The sequence below is a fragment of the Tamandua tetradactyla genome, chromosome 26, assembly GCF_023851605.1.
Source record: "Tamandua tetradactyla isolate mTamTet1 chromosome 26, mTamTet1.pri, whole genome shotgun sequence".
Taxonomy (NCBI): Eukaryota; Metazoa; Chordata; class Mammalia; order Pilosa; family Myrmecophagidae; genus Tamandua; species Tamandua tetradactyla.
Window position 1 is genome coordinate 30209583 of NC_135352.1, and position 26345 is coordinate 30235927.

Consider the following 26345-nt stretch of genomic DNA (forward strand, 5'->3'; position numbering starts at 1 on the left):
CGAAATTGTGGAGCCTCCATCTATCGATATTCACAGCGAGGACACGACCACACGGAGGGCCCCTTCCAGAGACCAAAACTAGGTCTCCTCACTTCCTGCCCCTTCTCGTTTCACTGCCCTAGACCCTGACTCACATCTTAGGTGTACTTATTTCAGCAAAAGCTTTAGGTAGTTGATGGCAGATCTGAGTGTTGGGGGGGAAAACCCACAGCATCAACAGAAAGGACTCAACCCTCAGATTCTGAGAGCTGAAAAATGCAACGGTTAAGAGTTCAGACCCCCTGGAGGCCGACGTGACCAGGTCCTCCCGGCCCCCGGCCGACGCCGGAGCCGCCCACGACCCCCAGCCCAGGGGGTGAGGCGCGAAAACCCAAACCATCCTCACAACAAAGAGCAACACCCGCTCCTGGAGGTAGCGGATTGGGCTCCGTGAGCGCAGCTACTCCGCTCCCTAATTACCTACTGGCCAGGCAGCGAGCCGCGCGGGCTAAACCCCGGGTGGAGAGAAGGAAGCGGAAGCGCAGCTGCCAGGACGCCCCCATCCCGCCCCGGCCCCGGGCCCGCCTCTCCGCCCGCCCCGCGGGGCCAGCGCCTCCTCCCGGAGCGCGGAGCCTCCAGGACCGCGTCCGTCTTCCGGCCACGCGGCGGCCCGCCCCCTGTCCCGACTTCCTTCCCCCGGCGCGCGGGGGACCGCGGCGGTGGGAGCGGCGGCCGGGACGAGCTCGGGCCTGTGGGCTCGCGGAGCCGGAGCGGAGCCTGCGCGGGGCCGGCCGTGGCGGGTACGCGGCCCGCGCGCCTCCCTTCCCCGAGCGCGCGCCACGTGGCGCGGTGTTCGCCGGCCGGATTTCTGGGGTGGCCCACCCAGATGAGGCCTCCCCCCCTTCCGTTAACTGGTCCCAGACGCAAAGGAGTGCGGAGCGGGGAGCGCTGGGTTTGGTCGCGGTCACGCCTGAGCTCACCTCATGGGCGAGCATCGCGGCCTTTAGGGGGTTTGCTCTCTCCGGGAAAGCAGAGCTGGGGGTGGGGGGCGTTGGGGGGTGTGAAAGCAACAGTTGCTTCTTACACGCGGCTGGGAGATGCGTGGTTTAGTCCTTTGCTCAGAATTCAGAATGTTGGGAGGACCTTGGGTTGTGTGTGGGCTGGCAACTAGATGCATCTCTGGACTTGGAGCTGTGCCTCAGTTCCCTCGTTTCTGCAGCTGGGTGTCAGCCGTCACAGGGCTCCAGCGAGCGTTACTAATGCCGAGCCAGGTAAAGCGCTCAGTGGAATGACTGCCCGGGATGAGTATGGTCCTTTTCCTCTCCTCCTCCTTCACCCTACTCTTCCCCTGCCCCCTCTCCCCACCTCTGCTCCTTCTCCCCGCCCCCACCCCCGATTCCCCTGCCAGTTCTATTTAGTGAGTACTTCTCTGGCACCCTACAGATAGTGGATGCTAACCCATAAGGCAGGTGAGAATCCAGCCCATCCTCCATCTCTTCATGTAAAGAAAGCTTACAGGTGTCTCAGAATATGGGCAAGGTGCTCAGTGGGTAACCACCGGTCCCTATACCCCGTTCACCATACCTTAGTCTTGGATACTGCTGCACTTCCCAGTAGCATTCACTTCCCATCTGCAGCCAGAAGCAGAAGGTTTAGGAAATTCTCCCCCCTCGTTTAAGCAGATATGTAGGCCTTCTTAAGATAACTCAGGTACATACACCCAGTTTCTGTGTCTCCTACCGACGTCTCCCATGGCCCTCCATTCATCGCTTTAAGAAAGTTCTAGGCCCCCTTCATAGACTCTCCGTGTTGTAGAGATCTTGTACCTACAGGGGTAAAAGCCTGAGTTAGTGAAGTCTTATCTTAGTAATAATAGCACTTGACAGTTTCCATAGTACCTTATTTCATTCCAAACTGGGGTTTGATAACTGCTGTTGCATCTGGGGAAACTAAAGGGAAAAGGAAGGGACACATTATCTGGTTAATACCGGAATTGGGACTGCTCAAAATGTTTTCTTGGAATCTAACGAACATGTGGTTACCCACTGATTACGTTGCCCATGTTCTTGGGATCTAACAAACATAAATGAGCAAATTACAGAAAGGAGAAACTCAATCCTTTTTGGTTTAGTACAAATTACCTATGTTCTCTGAGTCTTTGTCAGATGGGATGTTAATATCTACCTTAGTTAGTAATGAAACTTGAGTGAGAGGATGTATACAACCTTTAAGTATTAGATGATAAATGTTTCTCCTCTTTTCCCCCTCCCTTGTCTACTGGCTGCATTTTATAAAGGAGAGGGATGAAGTACAAGGAACAACTTGTAGATCGGGCATCTGTAGTTAATTTAAAATCATCTTAAGAAACAAATGTGGAAATGTGAAGCTGTGTGTGCCAAATCCAGACGTCTGAAGTAACAACTTAATTTCTTAATTTTTTTCAAACCAGAGGCTGTAAGTAACTCTGGTTTCTATGTTTCGTGATTTCTGTTGGATTCACGTAGCTGAAGTTGCCTGAGTTCAGAGATCCAAAATTTAAATGTGCTTGAATTGAATTAGCAAACAGAATTACCCAAATTCTTTTTTCTCCCGCTGTTTTGGTGTTTTTTTCTTCTAGACCCAGCATGAGTGACAATTCCTGTAAAAAAAGGGATGACTATTTGGAATGGCCTGAGTATTTTATGGCAGTGGCCTTCTTATCAGCACAGAGAAGCAAAGATCCAAACTCCCAGGTACATAAGTTTCATGGGAGGATAGTTTGACATAGACACAGAGATGCCTATAAATGAGCAAATTACAGAAAGAAGGAACTCAGTGGATATCTGTGTCAATTGAAAAATACAGAGTAAATCTGCTATCCTTTGGGCTGCATTTCTATGTGCTTGTATTTTCCCATGAACGAATAATTGTCAGATGCCTCCTGTGCCCCCTCTGGGGCTAGGAGAGAACATTCATTAGCTTGTGGGACCTGCCACGGAAAACGGGTGGGGAGACAGCTCTCAGCATATGCATTCCCATGTCCGTTTTGGAGCTGCTATATATAGTCCTTCTCATTTCACACACTGCCTCTGCAGTCACTTACCCACTTGTAGTAACTAAGCCCTTCGGCCTGTTTCCTTGTAGGTCGGGGCCTGCATCGTGAATGCAGAAAACAAGATTGTTGGGATCGGGTACAACGGGATGCCAAATGGGTGCAGCGATGACCTGTTGCCTTGGAGAAGGACAGCGGATAATAAGCTGGATACCAAATACCCATACGGTAGGGGTGTTTTGTGTTCCCTTCTGCTTAGTGGCATAGCCTCAGTGTCCACTTAAACAAGAAAGTTGCTCAGAGAGCCTCATTTCACTTTTCAGTCATCCGCAACTGGGAAGGAGCAAAGCCTTAGGGAACTACCCCAACATCCATCCCCATCCCTTACATTCCAAAGAGAACCAAGGATGGAGGTATGGCCGTGCTTTCACAGAGATCTGGAGGTCCAGGGCTGTTTCGCCTGTGGCAGGGCTGGCATGTTTCCCAGGCCACTTTCCAGGCTGTACAATGCCAGGCAGTGACAGAGGGCTTCTCTGCAGAGGGCTGGAGCCCCTGGCAGGGAGAGCTAGAGAATGTGTGCTGTGGCTCTGTTCATTCTTTAACTGGTTGGAAGCAGAGTCAGCCCACCAAATGCTGGCCAGGGCTTTTGCTCGGGGGAGCAGCTGAGTTCATTCAGCCCGTCTGCCTCCCGAGGAAATCTGGTTCCAGCTCATCCCTGGGAAGCAGGAAACAGACCATGAGCTGGACACCGGGAGATGGATGATGCGGTTTCTTCCTCCTGTCCCAGGAGACTCTGCAGTCCCAGAGTGGGCTGTGGTCAGACCAAAGACCAGATGTGTGCAACCAAAAAGCTTTGGATGATTTTCGTTTTTAAATTAGGGAAGGATCCTTAGGATTTGTAGCCTGAGCTTCAGGGAGAATCATTTCAGAGATTGTCTGGGAGGGACAAGACACAGCTTCACTTTCATTTTATTCCCTGGAAGATAGGCAACAAATGCCATTAAAAGGCTGCATGTCCTGGTTGTTGATTTTGCATAATGTTAAGCCCTCTGTGTCTGAAAGTGAACAGACTGGCTATATTAGAAGGAAAGCACATTAAGACTGTCCAGATGGAAAAGATCCCCACTCCCTACCCCACCCCAGGAAACAAAGTTCAGGTCATGATGTAATATAATACCTTTCTTTGTTGATTCTTCCTTAGTAGGTTTTCTTCTGGGTTGTTCTTATGAAGACCTGCAAGTCTATATTTTAGTCTAATTTGTATATTTTTACTAATGTCCCTGGACTTTAATTATATTAAATAAGCCCCACAAATTTCCCTTTAAACTGCTTAAGGGCAACTCCTCCATTTTTGAAGGAATAAGAGTAAAAGATGCTTCCAGGTGCAGAGGAAATTGAGGAATGAGTGTAGAGAGAACCATCAAGCACTCGGGTTTCAGAGTATAAAAAGTAGTTTAATGATTAAGGGGACTTAATAGATTAGTCAATTTAACATCACTCATCGGAAGGAGTAGAATGAATAGGGCTGGAGAGTATAAAACTTTCTCAGCCCCAGTTTTATTGCCGATTATAGTGAGTGAAAAGAAAAATGTGCTAAAATATTTTAGAATTGTTTTGTCCTCTGGTTTTCATTCTTTAAGCTTTTGATGGTAACAAGGAAGAGAAATTATTTAGTTGTTTTAATGTACATGTAGAGATATTTTTTCAGAGTACAGTCCAGTATCCTGTATAAAAAAATTCTCAAAGAAAAATGTTTTGTTAAAGTTCTACATTGAAATTTATGACCGCCACGGTCATTTCACTGAGTGTTGGTCCTTGTACTGATCTCCAATGTGGAGACATTATTAGGGATGGAGAGGTGTCAGCCTGTTGTATTGAGGCTGGTTGCAAAAGATGCCAGTGGTTGGATCAGCTATGACGGGGCCCTCATTGGCTACTGAGAGCCTCTACTGGTGGAACCTGTGCCTTCTTCAGTCACCATAAGCTCCAGGTAGATTTATAGCACTGACTGAGAGGCCAGCAGCTTTGCAGCACATTTGTAAATACCTGCCCCCACCCCCAAACCCACTCTTCAGGGCTCCATAACCTTTAAAGTTGCTGCCTTTTGTCCAAGTTGGGGAGAATGCCTTTCAGAGCTTCTTCCAGAAAGAATGAAAAGAAAAAAAAAAGAAAAAGAAAAACCACAGGCATTTGTCCAGCTTCACTGATTCTTTTTATGGAATAGTTGCTAAGTTTCTGGATACCAGTTGTCTGGCTGCATTATTTTTTGGTATCCAGATGATACTTCTAGGTTTTCTAAGCTCTTTGCCCTATTATCAATTATTCATTTTACATGTAGCTATATTAGAATGTAGACAGTTCTCTTTCACGAAAGTAGGCTTGTAATTTGATGTACCATAAAAGTGGTAGAAGGTATTAAATGGTCTTTAAAAGGCAGTTAGGTAGTTAGTGTTGCCATCATGGTAATAACATGCTAAGACGGGTTTTAGGTCTAAATACCGATGACTCTGTATAAGCTGTGTTATCGGTCTTGCCTTTCGAAGGAATTTCAGTTGACAGAGAAGGAAATGTTTGCATATTGGATGAGATAGAAATGTATGGTAATATTGACTAAAACACAATTCCTTTTTTTAACTTCCATTTTAAGACAAAAAATGTCTGGGATTGAGAAGACGCAACCCTTGCTTTCCTCATCAGTATTAATGGTGACAGAGCTGTCATATCAGGAAGGCTCGCATCTTAGTTTGCTGCTGGGGCTGCCGTAACCAAGTACTACTGACTAGTTGGTTTAAGCAACAAAAATGTATCGTCTCATGGTTCTGGAGGCCTGATGTGTGAAGTCAGGGTGTTGGCAAGGCCATGCCTCCCTCTTAGAGGGGAGGGTCCTTTCCATGCCTCGCTCCTGGTTTCTGGTGGCAGGCTGCAAGCCTTTGTGTTCCTTGGTCTGTGACAGCCTTATGGTCTCTCCATCACGTCCCCACCCCAGGCCCCACTCCCCCATATGACTGTGTCCAAATTTCTTCTCCTTCCGAGGACTCTAGTCAGGTTGGATGAAGACCCTTCCTTATCCAGTTTGCTTTATCTTAACTAATTGCCTCTCCAAAGACCCTTTTCTCAAACAGGATCGCTTTCATAGGACATGGGTTAGGACTTAAACCTATCTTTTGGGGGTTACAATTCAATCCATAATAGACAGCTTCAAAGGTTACTTGTTAATCTCAGTAAGAGCGTCTTAGAGGCTATCTAGAGTTCTAGACCAAAGATTTCTAACTTTGAATCTGGGCACCCTTTTTTTCTTTTTTTTGGGGGGGGGGGGTACCCTTTTTTTAAATGTTAAAAAAAAAGAAAAAAAATCCTAGATCCCTGTATAATTCTAACTAAAATGTAGTATCTTTTGAAAGAAAATCCATGATAAAATCTACTTGTCAGTAACACTCTTCATCCGTCCATACGTCATTACTTAAACAGCATTTATGTGTGTTTAGAGGAATTTCTTCATGCACCAGCCATGCTGTTTATCCAGTCTGTGGACCGTGCTTGGACCCTTTGAAATACCTCTGTAGTTTATACTCAGATTTCTCTACCCACAGGGTCCAAGCCTACCCCTTTTCTTTCACAGATGGGGAAACAAAGGTTCATCCGTAATATCACACATGCTGGTGACATCTTCTAATTCTAGTCCATGCTTTTTCTGCTACCCCACTGTGTATCTCAGGGCTGGCTCTGTTGTGGGGCACAGGAATTCAGCTCTTCTGTAATGTTTATTAGAGCTTAACACGTTGGAGCAGCTATTCTCACCTTGAGCAAACTGAGGTTTAAGGAAGGCCTCAGAGCTCAAGGGCTTGGAGGGTGGTGGCTTATAAGTAGCATTAGGCAGAAAGCAAGCTGCACATAATTGCTTGAACCCTTCGCCAAGAGGGGGTTTGAAAATTGTGTAAGTTCAAGTTTACCAAAAGCATAAACCAATTTAATTATACTTTATTAATCCTGTAAGTTTGCAAGTCATTGGTTTTGATTGACACTGCCGTATGGGGAGGAGGGAAGCAGAGAACACATGTAGCATAATTGGAAGATGGAGCTTTTTCTGGGCTGTCCCTCTGGAGAGGCATTTTTAAAGGGTGTTTTTGTTCTTCTAGTCTTAGAATCAAAACTTCATAAAACTATTTGATTATAGTCTAGTATTAATACAGAATATGACAATTCTCCCTGCCAAAGAAACTGCTTTTTTTTTCATCCTTTTCCTGAAAAAATCCTCAAGTAGTTAAGAGGCAGGGAGAAGTCAGTGTTATAGTGAAAACCTTGTTGAAAAATTGGGAAGCAACAGATTTATTTCATTTACCAAATTAAAAACACTTTTGAACTTTTTTATTTTTATGGGAAAAAGGGTTGCTAAACCCACAATGGTGAATTCAGCTGACATCTTTAGTTCTTTTCTTTTTGTGAAATTCATTAGACTGAAGAACGTTTAATCAAAATATCAATTTTAGAAAACAGAGGTAAAATACGCTTGATAATTCAGAAATCACTCTTTCCCTGGGTTTTCCTACCCAATCATGACAATGTAGTTTGCAGACCAGAGAGATGGAGTAGAGTCAGCTTCTGTGCTCAAGAGCTGTTGGTAATCTTCAGAGAATTTTTAATAATGTTCACTGCACTCATGCGTTTTCATCCGTGCTGCTGCTTGTTAGTGAGTGGCTTTTTGTTTAAAAGGGTGCTTAGGCTTGCTCTCCTCCTGTCCCAATCTTTCGAGAAGCCAGGATTGTTTTGCCTGCTGCACGACATTCATCACAGTAGTGTAGAGACATCATGTCCCTACGAGTTCATGGTAGCCTTCCTGAACGCACTGGGCAGAAATGGAGATGTGGTGCTCTTCCCAGAGTCAATTCGGATTCCTGCAGGAGCACCCGAAAAAGGACATACTGCTATGAAGAAAAATGCTGAAAAATAGGGAATTAATTAAGGAGAGAGTTCAGCATGGCAACTTTAAGCAGTGTTGGCCAGCGTGTGGCCTTGCTTCTTTCAATTTTATATTTAAATTTAATCTTTATTTTTTAAATTTAGCATATTGTTAAGCATGCATAGCTGTCATTTTAGTGATTGCTTAGCCATTTACTTTACCTCCTTGAACACTGGCATTTTCCTGACTGCCATGCATGTGATACATTTCTTTGGCATCCAAAAGGTTAGTCTGAGAAACTAATTTATCAAGAATTTAGGAGGCTGATCCGTCTTAAGCTGTGACTTTCTCACAACTTGTAAGAGCTTCTTAGTAATTAAGATCAAATTTGTTCTTTCAGCCAGTTGAAATTGAATGCCCTCTGGTTTTGTTAGGCAGATCCGTGGATTTGATGACTTGCTGTTTCTTTTTCCTGCAGAATTTTAATTCCACTTAGAGCTTTTCACCATCTCTGCCCTCCTTGGCCATCTAGCAGTTGTAGCTTGACAGCTGATCTAATTAGGGACTTTTGTACAAAATAACTGATATAATAAACTGAAAACCTTTGAACACTATTACAGGAAAGAAATTAAATAGATTACTTTTATGAATCACTGGGCAAACTCCGGTTTGATTGTGTGATGTTTTAGATAAACTGGAGAACACATCAGCTTATGTATGAGGTCTCACACCTCCCCCCCAAAAAAAACCCGCAAAAAAACTCAACTTCATATAAGCATATTCCACCTTGAGGTATAATTATTTATAAACAGTCTTCAGAAAAGAATGTGTAAATAATGTGGATTTTCTTTGCTAATTTATTGTATCTTTATCTGTCTCTGTGGGGTTAAATTATTTTTTGAGAGCTAGAGATTTTTGTTCCACTATGAATATCTACAAAAGATGGAGAGTAACAAAAAAACACTCTGTTCTGAAGAGCAGATGTAGGAAAAACTAAAATGCCCATCAGTGGGGATCTAACCTACCCAGGAAAATACATATATTTGTCTTCTTTTTATAAAAAGTGGTTTTCAAGCCATTGTACCTCATGGAAGTTTATAAGAAAACTTAAATTAACTCAAGATAGTGGTTCCCTAATTGATAACCTGAAGTGAGTTGACACTTATGTTTGCATTCTCTCTCAAAGGAAAAGGCTTGTTGAGAAATTAATAGCTTCAACCAAATTTTACAGGCACATACAACCAGTTTTAGAAAACAATTGATTTAAGTATGTGAGCACATTAATTAACTGAATGCAGATGGATATTCCTAATGATAAATATAGTCTATCAAATACTTTAAGTTTAATAAGTCTTTGCTTGGAAATGCTGGGTGACCATTTGTGGCTACGTTGCGCATCTAGAAATGATGAACCTATTGTCTTTTTTCTCTTTATCTGTTCTATGTCACTTATGCTGATTTCAACTGTTCTTCCTTGAAATTAGTCTGAATTACTAAATTTTTATTTTTATTTATTTATTTAATTTTTTTTTTTGCATGGGCAGGCACCAGGAATTGAAACCTAGTCTCCAGCATGGCAGGCGAGAATTCTGCCACTGAGCCACCATCACACCGCCCTACTAAGGTTTTATTTTATTTTGAGTTTTTCTCATCAAGAATCCCTCTTTCATAAGCTTTGTTAATACCCATATTAAAGCAGAATATATATATAATCTGTACTCAGAAATATGCAGTATAACCTGTTTCTCAGAGTTTTTGCAAATATTTATATTGCTTTTTATTTTTACTTAGGACTATTGCTTTATATTTAGATGGGAAAACATATAACTGTAATGTGCATATTAACCAAGAAACCTTTTCACCCCCCCCCCCCCCCCCCAAAACAAAAAAGTTAAGCAAAAGTTATCAGAGTCAAGTGAGAGAATCTTGGAGCATCCATTAAGAGCTCCAGGGCCAGATTTGGCATGTTCATGCTCAGTGGTTGTTGGACGGGACTTGACCTTTATTTCTCAATATCTTTATGGAGGAAATTATTACCGGAGATTCCTCCAGCTCTATAACTCTAAGGAAAAGTCAACAATATAGTTGCACTTGCATTAGTGTGAGGTGCTGTTTCTCTGCTTACTGGGGTTTGAAGAGAGTTATGAAAGCATCTTCCATCAAAGCTGCTGAGCTGTGAAATGCTGTTGGTGGCAGTGGCAAAGAGGGAGAAAACACATACATACATATACACTGGTAGAAACAGGCCTCATTCTCTCTCTCCCTCCCAACTATTAAAATCTGCTCCAGTTCTAAGACGAATATAATCCGCTTACAGACAGAATGCATAAACCAGAGGGGGCTGTGGAAGAGTGCGTGTTCCGCACAGCCCTGGAGTTTAAGGGGCATTAGATAAAAAGAGATTGGATAACAACACTAAAGAATAGGACCCCGTGAACAAATGAAGAGAATATGTGAATACATGACATGTACCCAGAACTCTTTTGGAGACAAGAAATTACTCTAAGACCAAATACAAAAGACTTTAGAAATCCTTTTGTGAATCAGTCAGTCTAATAGTATTTATTGGGACATAGATGTTTGCCTAGCATTGGAAAATCTCTGACAAATGTAGAGTATTGGTGAAAGCAAGGGAGTGAGAATGCAAGGATGGGCACACTGTTCTCTCTGCTCATGCCATCTGAAGAGTAGGTCCCAGCCAATTAGAGGAGGTGTAAATTTCATCTCAAATGATAGATGCCATAGTAAATTTTAAATATTAAAATGATAACTGAGCATGAATTTTTTAATTCTGCAATTAAAAGACTTGGTTCAAAATGCCATTAATTTTGAGTTTAGGTGAACAAGAGGGGAGCCGGATTCCTCTGTCGTTTTTCCTTCTGCAAGTGAGTTATAATGTTTTAGGATTTCAAGTAAATACTGATAAATCCTCTGTTCTTGTATCAGTTTGTTGATGATGGGAGAGTTCTCTTAGATTTTCTTGCTTTTTAAAAATTTTAACTACACTTTATAGTACACTCTACAGAGTACTTTCACCTGTATTCACTCATTCATTCATTGAGCAAATACTGATAGAGCATCTAATACATGGTTCTGTGCTAGGCAGTGTGCAATTGCAGATAAAATATGCATAGTTTCTTTTTTTAGGGAGTTTGCTGTCTAGTATTGGAGGGGGTAGACATTAATGAAAGAAACAGAGGTATTATTGAATAGTCCTTTCTGAGGAAGTGATCTTGAAGCCAAAATCTGAAAGATTAGATGAGTCCCCTCAGGTAAAGATGTAGAGGTGGTGTTTGGGGATAGGAAGAGCATTCCAAGCACAGGGATTGCTTGGGTGAAGTCCCACAGATAGAAAAGTACTTGGAGAGAATACATTAGCTCAAGCTTAGCAGGTGAGGGGCAGAGTGCAAAGGTGGTCCTGAGGCCCTTGTAGGGCAAGGAATTTGAATTTAAAAGATTATTCTTGTTTTGTGTGGAAAATGGATTGTTCAAGGGCAAGAGTAGAAGCAGATACCAGCTGTAAGGCAGTTGCAGAGGCTGGGTGAGAGGGGTTAGGAGTGAGAGGGGTTTGGAGAGGGTTGGGAGTGCTGGAGATGGAGAGGGAAGGCTGGACAAGTAGTACATTTTGGAAGCAGAATCAAGAGGCCTGGATGATATGTTGGGGGGAGGGAGATTGTGACCCCCCTGCCACCCCCACCACCACATCAGTTCTAGTCCGAGCAACTAAATGGGCATACTGAGGTGGAGAAGACTCAAAGAGGAGCAAGGTTTAAGGGGAGTTCAAGGACAATTTGGAAACCTGAAGTTTGAGATGCCCGTGAGAGCTTTAAGTGGAGGTGCCAGGTAATCAGGTGGATGTGGGGGTACAGAAGGTCTGGACTGGAGATGTCAGGATAGGCAGCGTTGGCATTTCGATGACACCAGTGTGAAGAGTCAGGGCTGGAGGACACCCACTTTTAGTGGTGGGGCCGAGGAAGAAGGAGTGTGATCATGGAACACATGGAACTTTAAGGAGAGAGTGGTCAGCTGTGTCCAGTGCTGTTGAGAGGTCTGAGAAGATGACAAGGTTTCTTTGGAGTTTAGTGGCTTGGAGGCCATGATTGGCGTCATAAAGAGCAGCTCTAATGGAGTGGTAGGGTTGGAAGTCAAATTGGAGCTGGAAAGATGATGAGAAGGTAAGGAAGTGGGTGGGCACAACGTATCAAGATAATGGTGTGGAAAGAGCAGAAGGAGATAGGGTGGTTGCTTCTTGAATGGCAGAGAAGGGTTGGCTTGTGTGGTTTATAAAATGGGAGATGTTAGTGGACATCTGTTTGCTGATGGGAATAATCCAATAGAGATGATCGGATCGAGGAAGGGAAGAAGGAGCAAGGTCTTTGAGGAAGTGAGAGGGGATGACACCCACCCCTGCTGGTTAGCAGCAAGAGGAGGGCACTAATGGGTATGCATGTGTGACAGCAGACACAAAGGTTAATGGAGCTGAAGGTGGGACAATGATAAATTACCATTTTTCAATGAAGGATGAAGTAAGGTTGTCAGCTGAAAAGAAGAGGGAAGAGGAAGAGTGTGAGTAGGCCTGAACATTGTGGAGAAAAGAACAAACGGCTGTTATAAGGAGTGGGAGAAGGCCTGCCGGAGGAACGTCCTGAGACTGTAGGGCAGTGTCAGCAGCTTGCCGTGAGTTAGGTCCATTAATCCTGAAACCGGATCAGTGAGTTGCCTGAGGCATGCCTTGTGGAGCTGGAAGTAATTAGAACTACAGATCCTGACTCCTATTCCAGTGCTCACTGCATAGACCCAGTCGATCCTTTTAGCTGGTAACTTGAGAAGGAGGCTTTGAGGCGTTGTAAGTGTACATTTGCCTTACAGAACTGTCAGACGATGATTAGTGGTCTGTTTCCGTTGGTAGTACATTTTAGGCATCAAACATGTCTCGCATGGAGTGTAGATGGGCGAGGGGTGGCTTAGCTAGCCATCCATGGACTGCAGTATTTCCACATCCTCGTCTCCCCGACCTGATTGTAAGCCCTCTGGCACATAGGGAGGCGATGTCATTAGAGTTCTGGGGGCTTGATTATAAAAAATGGAAACACCACAGTCAGAAAGCTCTTTAGCCCTAAGCACTACCGCTGGGGCTAAGTGGCTCCCCTGGGTGCTGTGAGCTGCTGTCAGTGGCCTTAGCGAGAGGCAGCGGGGAAGGGGGCCGGGTTGGGGAGCAGAGTGGGAGAGAGAGAGAGAGGAATAAGTGGCATTTGCCTGCACCCAGGCCAAGTGGGCAGTGGGGGCCGGAGCAGGACAGGGATAAGGGAGTGGTGACCTCTGTCAGGTGGACCTTCTGGGCTGGGCTGGACTGGGCCTGTTAATACGTTTTAGTCTTGGGAATGGTCCTCGGAGGTAGGCATTTTTCTCTCCATTTCACAGGTCAGGAGGATGCGGCTTATCAGGATACCTAAGGTCGCGAACCTGTAGGTGGTGGGAGCAGACTCTGTGTGGCAGGCCCTCTGCGCGAGGGGTGGTCAGGAGGCGGAGGGCAGACGCAGGGCCGTGGCCTGGTGGGGGAACAGGGTGCCTGGCAGAGGAACAGGGGTGCCCGGGGAGAAATGGGGATGCCGGGAGGAGGAATGGGAGTGGCTGGGCTAGGAATGGGGGTGCCCGGCAGAAGAACGGGGGAGCCCGGAAGAGGAACGGGTTGGGTGCCCGGCAGAGGAACACGGGTGCCTGGCTGAGGAATGGTGGTGCCCGGCAGGGGAACAGTGCCCAGTGGGGAAAAGGGGGAGCCCGGCGGCAAGCCGAAGACAGAGCTCCAAGAGTGGATGCGGAGTTAATGCCGCGGCTCAGGCTGGGAGCTGCGCCGTGAGCAGATGGGCACCCAAGGCAGCAGGGCTTCACCCCGAGCAGGGCCGGCCGCCGTCCGTCCGTCCGAGCGAGCGGCCCTTCCCTCCCTTAGCCGCGCCGGGATCCCTCGTGCCGCGTTTGTTTCTCGCAGGCGCCCCCTCTGTGAACAGAAGTGATACCAGGAGGGGCGCCGCCTTTCCCCAGGCGGGATGCTGGGTCGTGCCCCCCACCTCCCCGCCATCTCTGTTCCTGTGTTTTATTTTCACGGACCTTTGCTGTACGGTAGCACCTCCGCCGGAATTGTTTGTCCTCGGAATAGGGGCCACCGAGTGTGCGCGGGGGCGGTTGGGGGGGCAGTCGTGGGTGTGGTCTGGTGAGGCCCCGGTGCTGGCACCTGCCGCCCCTGCTCGGGAAGACCCCGTCCCGGCAGCCGACCCCCGAAGCCCTCATTCCCGGAGGACCAGCCAGGGCCGAGATGGGCCTTTCTGAAAAGGAGAAAACACGTCCCGATCCGACCATCGGCAACAGTGGCTTCATTTGCATACCTCTCCTTCACAAAGCTTTTTTCCCCTACGCTTTTCCTCTTGAGCTTCATTGTTAGCCTTTGGGGTGGCCAGGGAGGGTGTTGTACTCCTACTTGGGCTTGACGAGACTTTACCCTTGTGTAGGCAAATCTCAGGGTTGAGACACCTGGTGCTCTGAAAAGCCGTTTGTAATCCAGATACAGTTCTCTACAGAAACAAAATTACCTGCAGATTCCATTCCCTGTCTACCCACGACAGTGCGTTTAAACCCCTCATCTCCTAAAATTTCTCCATGCCAGTGCGTGTACCTTCCACACGGTGCTCTGGTTGTCTCCTGTGTGTCCTTCGGGGTGAGCCCTGCGGGCACCAGCCCCCTCCTTCCTCCCTGCATCCCCTGGCCAGGCCCTTTGAGCATTCTGCAGGGAGGGGCCAGGCAGTGTTTGCCACAGAACACATCAGAGCCTGTATGTGGGAAACGTGTCAGACTGTTTTCCCCCCCCTGCTGCATCCCTCTACAGAGGGGAGGCTCCTCAGGCCGGGGGCCGCGGGGGCTCCATGTGAGGAGCCATGGAACGAGAAACTGGGCGGGGGCTCTGTGGGACAGGCAGGGGTGGAGAGCGGGGGCTGAGATGGGGTGGGTTTGCCTTCCAGGCGTGGTGTGACTGTCGTTTTCCAAATTGGGTCTCCTGTTCCCCAGCTCCCCACTTTATTTCAGTTCATTTGAAAATCCCATGATCAAGTTGCTACTTAACAGATGCAGAAACTTGATGAAAGGGAGATAAGGAAGAAGAGTGACTTGGTTTGGGGCCAGACTTCCAGAGAGAGATTTGCTTTGGATTTTGGGGTAGTCCTGACAGTGAACACTTGATAACCTTGGTGGGGGGAGGGTGTGCTTGGGGTGGAGGTCGGGGGGGGCTTGATTTACAGGCAGTTCTGTTAAATTATTTACTCGAAGGGTAGGTATTTTGGAGGCTGACAGTGACATATGAGGCCCTGACAGGAGATCTTTCAATAATTAAGAAATCAGTAGTTACGCTTCCATTTTAGCTCCAGAGGCAGTGAAATGGTTCCTTAGATGGATGGACTGGAGGGGTGAGTGCACCTCTGCCCTGGGTGGAAGGCTGCTAACAGTCCTGTCAGGGGTGGCCCAAGAAAGAAGTGCCCAGATTCAGTGACCCTGCTGCCTACAGGACCCCAGAAGTCAGAACACTTCGCCTGCAGGGAGTCGCTTCAAAAAGCCTTGTCATCAGAATGGAAGGGGAGTACCTTGTAAAAATTAACATTGAGTTATTTTATTTTATTTTTAAAACTACTTTTATTGACAAATCTTTGCACGTACACAGTTCACACAGTGCCTCACGGTTCCATCACATAGTTGTGTATTCATCACCATGATCATTTTTTGAACACTTGCATCACTCCAGAAAAAGAAATAAAGAGAAAATATCATACATCCCAAACCCCTTACTCCTCCCTCTCGTTGACCGCTAGTAACATTGAGTTATTTTTCACAACGCGCAGGTCGACCTTGAACTGTTGTACCCACTTTATGTCAGTTACATGCAGGGCGACGGTCCGGTGAGTGGAAGGAAGAGAGCTGACGCTCCCCTCCGCCTCGCTCTGGAAGGTCGAGCTGACGCTTCTTGGCTCTTGAGCCCCGACCCCGTCTTGCCAGTGGCCTGAACTGTCCATGCTTTGAACCTGGTGGCTGCGGAGCCCCGGAACCTTTGCCATCATCCCTCAGGGGCAGGGCAGCGGCTCCCCGCGGATATTTTGAGGTGTGTAAAGTAAGCCAGAGCTCGCTGGCAGGGGACAGCATGGGCTGCGCTGGCAGTGGGTGAGTGGCCTGTGCCTGCCCATTTGACCCGACCCTAAGCAGCGGCCACTCCGGGCTGCCCACACCTCTTCCGGCCAGCCATGCCAGAAAGCCCCTCAGCCTGGAGAAAGTCTTTTTTTTTTTTTTTTAAAGCAATATTCTATCCCACTTAAACTAAGGGATTTTAAACAATCTGGACAATTTCTTTAACCAGAACAGAAACTTAGGTTTCTTGGCTCCAAATTGTATCCCATCATATCTCTAAAGTGGTTAACACTGTTACTGCTAAATTATCTGTGAAGTGATTAGAATTTGTTTAGCTTGTATTCCGGGTTTTGTTTTGTTTTGTGTAAACCTATTTGAGTAACCTTAACCATACCACTGTCTAAAATAGATACTGTATTAGTCTTATATCAAATGAGATGAAAGTCAAATCTATAAGATGTTGAATCTCTTAAATCTAGCCAAGGATGGAATATATCCTGTTAATTTGTCAAACTTCTGGAGAACCGCCTACATGAGACAGTAAAGATTAATCAAGCCAGTAAGAAAGAATTTGAAAAATACAGTTTTCTAATTATACAATCTTTTCTCAGCAGTCCAAGGTTAATGCAGTTCTGAATTCTGACAGTTAGTAATAGGAAAGAGGGAAAAAAAGACCAAAGCATATGAATTGTCTTATAATTACCTGAAACAGAGGTTCTTTTGGCAATCAAGAACTTTATAAGCATTAATCTGATATTTTCAGCACTTGATTTTTTTCCTTTTAAACAATGTTGGGGATCATTGAAGGCTTTTGTGTCCCTCTTTGTGCTTGTCAAATATACATGTAGTATTTGGAGGGTTTTTTTGTTGTTGCTTATTGTTTAGCCATTGAAGAATAATTAGTCTTTTCCCCACAGTTTAGACTATCTCATGAACGCTTCAGAGATGCTGCAGTATTTTTGGAATACTTGGTCCTATTCCCGCTGTGACTGTAAAAACTCTGCTCACCTCAGGATCACTAACAGAAGCACACCTCCTTGGTTGGCTTTTGCACTCAGCTAATATTTGTAGCTCTTGCTGCAGTTATGGGCAGCGAGATAAAAATGCTAGCACTAGAGGAAGATGAATTTATTCCTTAACTTACTGCTGTCAGATATCTGTGCAGTGTTTATTGTAGTGCTACAGGTACAGAGAACCCCCCGATTGCCCACAGAAAAGGCCCAAGAAGAAGATGGAAAATTGGGGTTAGAAATGTCAGTGCCAAGGTTTTACAAATAGGTCTGTTGTCTGAGAATCTGTGAATGAATGGATTCATATAGTCAGTGACAATAGGAGAAAAATTGAAGATGAGGGCCGCTGATAAGACCAGGTGGGATATTTTGGGGCTCTGGAGACAAGAAGGAGAAGCTGTCTGTCATGTCCAGAGTTAAAGGGGTGCAGGGCTGAACCCAGAAATCAGGGTTGGATGACCTTTATGCTCGTCACTGAACACTCGAGTTTCGTTTTTATCACTGTCTCCTTTTGAACTCATGGGATCATGAACTGTTTTTTTTTTAAGAGTCTCACGTATCCCTCAGTATCACGCGACCCTCAAGATTTCCACTTTTTCTAACAAGAAATTTCACATTTTTTATCTTGTGATTTTGTAGTTAAGAGAAAGGAACGCTGTTTATGATCTCGTGTGTTGTTTCTATAAAAACCATGTATACACAGGCTTGTCAGATGCTGCCCGAGAGGATCTGTTTCATATGGTAATTTTCATTAATGAATCAAGACGTATAATGTTAAAATTTTGCCCCAGACTGCCTCAGAAGAATTAGAGGGAGATTGCCGCAGCCAACGTGACAAGTTTTAGAGATTCAAAAGAGGACAGTATAATGGTGTTTCATAACAGAGTCAGCCACTGTGTAGTTCTGAATATTAATATCGGCACCATCGAAAATGTTTATTAAATGGAAAAGCATAGTTTTGATATTTGAATTTAAGAGGACTTTCTGTATTTCCCCAGTTACCGTCAATGATTGGAAACTGCATTTCCTCCTTTATTCATTCAATAAATATTTAACACCCAGTATGTTAAAGGCATCCCACTAGGCTCTGGGAGTTACAAAGAACCTGGAAGGCTGGTCTCTGCCCTCAAGGGGAAGTAAAGGAAACAATTACATCTAATTGTTTTTAACACTGAGCAGTGTCAGTCCCAGCTTCACAGCAGCTGGGTCACGGAGAAGAGGTGGGGCTGCTTGAGCTTCTCCCAGCCTCTCCCGAGGTCAGTGTCCTCTCGTCCTCTCATTCCCCCTGGATTTCTTGGTTAGACCAGAGTCTGAGGGAGCGTGGCTGGGGTCCCTCCGTCCAAAGGGAATCATTCTCTGATGGGCTGGGATTTGATTAAAACCAAGATTTTTTTTTTCCCCTTTCAGATTTTCCTGCAATGCCAGAAACTATTCATTTTCACACGTAAGACCTCCTAAACTTCTTACCCATAGATTGTTAATAAGCATGTACTGCCATTTCCTGAGAAGGGCTCCAGGTCAGCTTTCTGCCTGCAACACTGCAGAGCTGCTGCAAGGACACATGCACAGAGAGAGTTGCAATTCTCCCAGAAAATGGAAAGGGCTGGGCCAGGATCTTTATCCTGCCTAACCCAGAATTACGTACTCCACAAATGTTCATTGGACTAACATCTATGAGAGCCATGAGTTTAGACTATCATTTATTTAAGGCCACTAAACCCCTGCAAGATGTTAAATGTGGAAGGTTGGAGAGTGTAGGGGACATACTCGAAGTTCCCCATATTTATATATTATTCTCGGAGTTTTGTGTGATTGACACCATGACCCAACAGACATTCATTAATTTGCTCAGCAAATACTTGTTTTAGCAGTTGTATCCATAGCACGTGTTAAATCCTCTGTGGGGTACCGAAGGACCCCAGAAGGCTCCTTCCTAAACTTCTTAAACTCCATGCATGTAAGAATCACTTGGGGAATTTCTTAAAAATTCCAAAGCTCAAACCATCACAGCCTGGATATGAACACAGGCATCAGTATTTTTTTAAAGGATTCCAATCTGTAGACAAGTTTAAGAATCACTGCCATAGGAAGTTTATAATATAGTTTTACATAACAAACCCAGAACATTTAACAAAACAGTGTAAGATGGCAAAACAGAACCCTCCCAAAGCAGGTTTGTGATTCAAACCGAAATTGGTTATTAAAATGTGCTTGTATCAGTTGTAACTAATGTTCCACACCAATGCAGTGTCTTAACAATAGGGTGGTCTATGGGAGTCCTGTCCTTTACGCGTGATTGTTGTGTAAATCTGTAACTGCTCCAGTAAACAAAACTAAATCCGTACCGTGAGTAACGTTCGCTGCCTTGCCAGGCGGAGCGCTCCCGGGTTGAGGTGGTGGAGACACCCAGGAGGCTGGTGGGAGATGATGGGCTGTCACAGGTGGGGAGAGAAGGGCAAGGTGCTCCCTTTGACCTCAAATTCAGCACATCTGGGGCTGGCCCTGCACAACTGTTTGTACATCGGTGGTGAAATGGGCAGTATATCAAGAACTTGAGAATCCATTGCCATTAAGCAGCTTAATGTTTTCTTTACAAAAGACTAAACCACTGACTGTACGCTGGGGTTTTTTTCTTTGATGGAGTGGGCAAAGAGCGGGAGGTAGGTGGAGATGCTTAGCTTCACTTCTTGATTCTCTCGCTCCGAGAATCGCACCATGCCCTCTTTAAGGGCAGCAGAGCACGTCCCTATGTGGGCATACCCGCACCCAAATGAGCCTTTCTTGTGGGTGCTCCCTGCCCCAGGGTCCTCTGGCTTGGTGAGCTGCTGTGCGCAGGTGAGCAGAGAGCTCTGGCCTTGGCGTCCCCGGCTGCTCGGGGACCGAGGAAGCGCCGGCTGCTGCAGCTGACGGCTCTCCTGCAAACCGCCAGCCCGGGTGGACCTTGGGTCCTCATTTGGTATTCTCGGTGCTTGCCATTTCTAATCAATTTTTTTTTTAATTGAATCTATTGCATGTTATTTCAGAGGGAGACTGGAATGCTTCAACACTGTTAGTTCTTCACAAGCTGCAATCTAAGTTTTCCTTTCTCTTTTAAACCCGCAGTGTGCCATGCCGAGCTGAATGCCATTATGAACAAAAATTCGGCCGATGTGAAGGGCTGTGCCATGTATGTGGCCTTGTTCCCGTGTAATGAATGTGCTAAGCTCATCATCCAGGCAGGTGGGAACCGGGCTGTTTCCATTTGTCACATTTGCATTGCTGCCTGCTCATCAGTAACTCATTGCCGATGTGTTTGATCTTAAATTGCTGTTGTTTAGATCTGAATTAATTGCACCATCAACTTTGCAAGATATTTCCTGCGTTTTGTTTTTGAATGGTGCCAGGTATTCTAAGACTAATTGCATCCTCTGTGATTCTTAGCATGTTTTTAATTTGGTTTGCAACTTCTTAAACTGCAAACTGCCAAAAAACAACACAGGCATTGCATATAATTACTGTCAATTTACTATTCTCTGACATATTGTGCATAGATTAGCAGAGGGGAGGGAGAGAAATGAACTTCTGTCAGGAACAAGGTCAGCTGGGAGTCTGTATATGAAATTTTAATTTGTATGTTGTATGTACTTGATATTTGAAGATCCAAATATCTTTGCATATAAATGTCATAAGGCTCAGATAGTACTACTTTAAAGTTTTTCTTCTATTATGATTACCATAAATCGACACCATTGTGTTCTGAGTATTTCACCTTTTCAAACTGTCACATCTCTGTTTCAGCTGCACTTTATCTCCATAAAACTCTTGGCTTGAGATTTAAACACTTATCATGTTTAGGCACATGCGTAGTTTAAAGGGGCCATTTGTCACGAGCCCCGTGGATCTCTGGACAGAAGAGGTCTGGCACTTGCAGAATCAGAAGGCTTCATTGAGCCGTGTGAGACGGGCTGCCCTGCCCTGCTGTGGCACCAGCCTTCAGGGGTCTCCTATGAGGCAGTTCAAGTGCCGAGTCTGCAGCAGGTGCCCGAGAGGAACTGAGGGGTCTCTGCAGGCCCAGTTTCCTTGTGCTTCTGACAGAGGCCTGTGGCGATGCAGTCTGCAGTCTTGGGGGGTGGCCCGAGGACCTTCAGGTGCCTGGCTCTCAAGCTGGTACTCCCTGGTGAGATCAGGAAAAGTAAATAGATCTACTTCCCATAGAGGTGGCTTGACTTCATCTGCAGAGCCACTCTTGAAAGTATGCAGTGGTGCTTATTTCTGAATAAGCACTCTCCACTCTCCACTCTCCGCCTCCCCCCGCCATTGTTAGCTTCTTGAGTTAAAAGAGTTGCCTTATGAATAAAGAATATTTGGTTGCCTGCAGTAAAGAAAATTTGTTAATCGGATCAAGGCTTGACTACTTGACATGTTTTCACTTTGCATTTGTTTTTAAAAAAAAAAATCCATAAAGACCGGAGGGCAGATTAAATATAATCCATCCTCTGCTGTATTAGAAAGCAGCAGATATATATTTCAGTAACTGGACAGTGTCTGCAAGCACACTCAGAAAAAGGTAATTAATCATAGGCACTGCCAGGGCTCCTCCGCTCCGCCGTGTCTTTTGCACTATCTCTGTCTGCATGTGCTAATGGGGTTTCCATTGTTACCTCTTCAGGTATAAAAGAAGTTATTTTCATGTCTGATAAATACCATGATAGTGATGAGACAAAAGCTGCGCGGCTCATGTTTGATATGGCTGGGGTCGCCTTCAGGTGAGTGGAGAGATCTTGCGGGGAGGCACCGTGGGAGGGGCCGCAGAAAAAACATCTGACCTTGTGTGATGTTTCGCTTGTGCTTGCGATGCCTTCCACACCCGGGAGCATCTTTTCAATTTCGATGGAAGAAGCAGCAAACATTTTTTTAGGGATAGATTTTTAAGAGCAGTGACAGAAGTAGCTGAAGACAATCTGTTTAACAGTTGTACTTTCGTATCAGTAATTTTTCAGGGCTTAGACTGGCCTAGTACTAAGAAATCTAAACTCTCACAAGTTGTTTAATATTAACCTTGGTAAATTTTGCAAAGGTAACAACTCTGGCATAGAAAATTTAGGATGAAAGTAAGCTGCCAGGGCTGAAACTCCAGGAATTCTTTTTACAGCACCATTTGAAATTGAGGTTTGAAGTCATTTCGATTTTTATGATTACCTTGGCTAGGCAAAGATTGTGAGGTATGTTTTACTTGCAACTAAGTTTAACTGATTCCTGGAGGAAAAGTCTCTTGAGACTATAAGGTTTTGCAGAGCTTTTTCTCTCCAGTCTTTGCAGTCCATGGAGGGATTATTATAGCAGGTAACAAGCTTAGTCCATCGGATTCATCATTAGGGATATAGGTAACACATAATGAATCTCTTGAGTTAAACTGTTGTGCCTTATGAGACTTTAAATCCAAATTATTTACATAATCTTTTGTTTACTGATTTTTTAAACGAATACACCTAGTCCCCAGATATTTCCCTTTTGACTGTAACAGAAGGTGCATTAATTAGTAGAGGTTTTTTCTTTTTTTCACTGCTGCATTTAGGAATATGATTTTAAAATTACTCCTCACTTAAAGCATATTGTTCCTTGCTATGGATAAAAGGCTAAAGAAAAACTACTCTCTTTTTGCTTTAGAGCCACTCCAAGTTGGCTGCAGAAATTTCCTAGGAAATCAGATAAATCTGGTGGGAAAACTAGTAATCAGATGACATGTTGAGCAGCTGACTTTTTAGAAATTCTTTGACTCCCTGATAATCCATGAATTCAGATAGCTGAAGAACACACCGCCAAGCAACCCCATGCATCTTTTTTTGTCTTAGTCTTTTCCGGTCCATGTTTCTCTCAGTGTGGTGCACTGTAATTGGCTCCTATAGAGATAAGGTATCAAATGAATCCGGGCAATTCTTCTCTTCCGGCAGAAAATGGAAGTTAAGCCAAAACAAACAAATCATTTTAACTACTCACCAGATAATAGCGTTATACATTTTGTTAGTTTTGTTTTTTTGTTTTATGTTTAGGAAATTCACGCCGAAGTGCAGCAAGATTGTCATTGACTTTGAGTCAATTAACAGCAGACCGAGTCAGAAGCTTCAGTGAGTTACATCTCATTAAATCTCCAGAAGATTGGGATTATCCTCCCCTAAGAAGCTGCTAATGCCTTTCATCTTGAAGTTACACGTAACTTTTGAATAGCTGGTACAGCAAAAGTAGATATCTAAAGAATGTAAAGCCTCCCATCTTCCTCAGTGTCTCTCCCTTCACATGGACTCAATGTCTGTTTAAGCAATTGATTTGTGGTTTAGAATAAGGGGCCTATAGAGAGCCTCCTGCACAGGGCTGGCCTGAGGGCCCTCCCCCACCCTGCACCCCTCTTTTGTGTCCCAGCCTGTTGAACTCTGGTGGCGCTGCAGAGGAGTGTCAGCTGTCTGTCATCTGCTACATTTCGGCAGCCACTCTTCATTGCTCCATGTGCTAGAAGGACAAATAAATAATTGTCGTTGTGTTCTTAGCGGGGATGAGCAGACACGCTGATCTGAACATCTGGCCCAAATGAAGCAGAACATGTAGTGCCCTTGGAAAAGCAAAAATAGGGCCCAAATGACAGTAGCATTAAAGTATTGCTGTAAAGGGTTGAGAGAACACGCACCCAGCTACCGTCTCCCCCTAAAAAACCAGGTAGGGTGTCCCAACGTGTGATGAGTGTGGCCAAACCAGGGTCCCTTGCTGCACCCCTGCTGTCCTGCCACACGTGGGGTGGTGGCACGTTGTCTCTTTGGGGGGTGGGGACCCCCGATGGTTTAGTTTCTTAGATTTAGTTTATCTGAATAAATGAACTGTTCCTGCAGGAGACAAACCTGTCTTCCATGCCCCTGAGACCACGTCCTGCCCGCATGGCAGCTGGGGTGTGTGGACAGCAGCAGTGGGCATCCGCCTGGCCCCTTCCTCTCTGGAAATGTCTTGTCTGTCATCCCTCTGCGTCAGCACAGCTCATTTCCAAGGCTGCTCTACAACCCGAGAGCAAATTAATTCCTATCCTGTAAGTGAAATGTGAGAAATTCAGCCCACCTGGAGGCAGTTTATTGTAGATCTATTGGTGATTGGAGCTCATTTGTGCTCCTGGCACGCTGCCTTGGTCTACACAAATCTCACCCTCCTCATCTCCAGGAGTTGGTGAATGTGTGGCTGTGCACCTTGTCTTTAATCTCATTTAATTTTTATTAAACATGCTCCATACTTTTGTTGAGAAAATGGTTTCTTTATCCTAAAGATCATTATCTTTTTTAAAGTGTTCTTTTATTTGCATGAGTTTTTATTTTGTCTCTGAGGTTTTTGTACTCCATATTCTAGGACATTTTGTAATTTGGCTCCTTACCAATATTATTAAAATCTTATTAAAATGAACCACACTGAAGTATGCTCGTTTTTATAATATTATAATTATATGCTTAACTCTCCACTTCTGTCATATCTGCCTTGTCTGTAAAGCACACTACATGTGTTTCGATGCCCAGAGAACCATTTGAGAGCCTAATGCTGTGTGCTTCCCCTCGCACTGATAGCTGATGCTTTCTTTTTTCTTTAACAGTTATATGGGTTTTTTAAATAATTTTATTTTGGTAACATATAAAATAAAATTTCCCATTGTAACCACTTTCAGGTGCGCAGTTCAGTGCTTTTTAAATTACATTTGTAGTGTCCTGCTACCAGAGTGATGCTGCAGTATAGACCAGGTTTAAGCTGTAAGAGAAAAGCTCACCACCTTCTTTCTGTACAACTGATCCTTGCCACAGGTGCACTCACCTGGTAGGGACCCAGCCCTCCTCCCTCCTGTAATTCTGCAGATCAGGATTCTGTCATTTCTGGCCACCATCTCTCTAAATTTTTATTTTCTCTCCTCAATTTATTTCTCTATCACCTCCAACCCCCTTGCCCTCTTTTGTTTTCCAGAACACATAAAAATAAAAGGTATGCAGAAGAAAGAAATCAGTACAGAGACTTAAAGATAAGAAAATGTATTCAATTTTGTGTTGCTGCAAATCATGGGTTACAAGCCCTATGCGCAAGGAGTATGGATTTTTTTGTAATATCACATTCGTAAATATGTCTAGGGCCTAATAAGGCAGCAGTACATCTCATTTTTAAAATTTGATACTAAAATATTCTTTCCCAGTTTGTTATATTGAGTTTTGGTGAAATTTTTTTGTTTCTTTTTCCTGGTGGAGGGAGGTTAACAGGGAAGGGTACCTGCTAAGACAAAAGCACATCTTTTGACAGTCTGTGGCTGGCTGTTCAGCAATTGTGCTCTCATGGTGGGTGTGTAAGTCTTCCACCTAGACTGTAATGCCGAACTCGATTTCCTGGTGGCTGGACTGTAAGTACTTATGTCTTAGTTTCTGGTCTCACGACAGGACTAGTGGACTCTTCCTGTCCAGAGAATTCTGCAGATGTCAGTATTCTTGTTAATAGAGGTTCGCTTTGAACTATCGCCTTTGGGGAAAGCATTCCAGAAGGAAGGAGTTTTGAGCAGTCTTTTGCCTTGCAGGTATTACCAGATAATTGTGGCAAAGTGAGACTGTATCTGAGAAGAGTGTTGCTGCCTGTCAGAGCTAATAAATGACAATAGGAAACTATCTTTTACTGTGCCAGTGATAGAGGAACTACATTTAAAAAGCAAGATGTGTGAGTGAAATGATAGGAACTGCATTTCCCTGACACATTTTATGCTTTTCTCCTTTATTTTTTAGAACTCTAAGACTTCTGAAGACCAACAAGACTTAGCAGTGAAAATGATCTAACCTATTAGTCATCTTTTCCTAAATTAAAATAAGGCAAAATAAAGGAACGAGCATTAAAAGAAAAATTGGGTGGAGCTCATAAATAAAAATTTAGGCTTGTATGACTCATGATCTAAAGTTATTGTGTGCTAGGCATATTTTTTTATATTCCCATGTCCATATCTACCTGAAGATTAAAAATACCCAGGTTGACATCTTAAAGAAGAACAAAGTTGGAGGACTCACGCTTCTGATTTTTAACCTTATTACAAAGCTGCAGTGGTCAAAACAGTATGGTATTTAGCACAGAGACAGAAATATAGACCAGTGGAATCAAGTTCAGAAATAGACCCTCACAGCTATGACCAACTGATTTTTGACCTGGGGGCCAAGCCACTCAATGGGAAAAGAAGTTTCCAACAAATGGTGCTGGGAAAACTAGATGCCCATATGCAAAAGAATGAAGCAGGACCTCTTTCTCA

At 44.6% G+C, this 26345-nt stretch overlaps 1 protein-coding gene across 5 annotated transcripts; it reads left to right on the forward strand.

Moving 5' to 3' along the window:
- The first annotated feature begins 669 nt into the window (after window positions 1-669).
- DCTD (dCMP deaminase) lies at window positions 670-25882 on the forward strand. Of its 5 annotated transcripts, none has more exons than XM_077144453.1 (7): window positions 670-779; window positions 2597-2711; window positions 3103-3238; window positions 20180-20296; window positions 21726-21822; window positions 23107-23181; window positions 25834-25882. In XM_077144453.1, the coding sequence occupies exons 2-7, from the start codon at window positions 2604-2606 to the stop codon at window positions 25865-25867; spliced, it is 567 nt and encodes a 188-aa protein (XP_077000568.1). In that variant the 5' UTR covers window positions 670-779; window positions 2597-2603; the 3' UTR covers window positions 25868-25882. The 5 variants fall into 5 exon arrangements, with proteins under 5 accessions (XP_077000568.1, XP_077000569.1, XP_077000566.1 ...); XM_077144451.1 differs by lacking the exon at window positions 25834-25882 and adding an exon at window positions 23935-24490 and having other exon boundaries at window positions 687-779; XM_077144450.1 differs by lacking the exon at window positions 670-779 and adding an exon at window positions 815-1250.
- The last annotated feature ends 463 nt before the right edge of the window (window positions 25883-26345 follow it).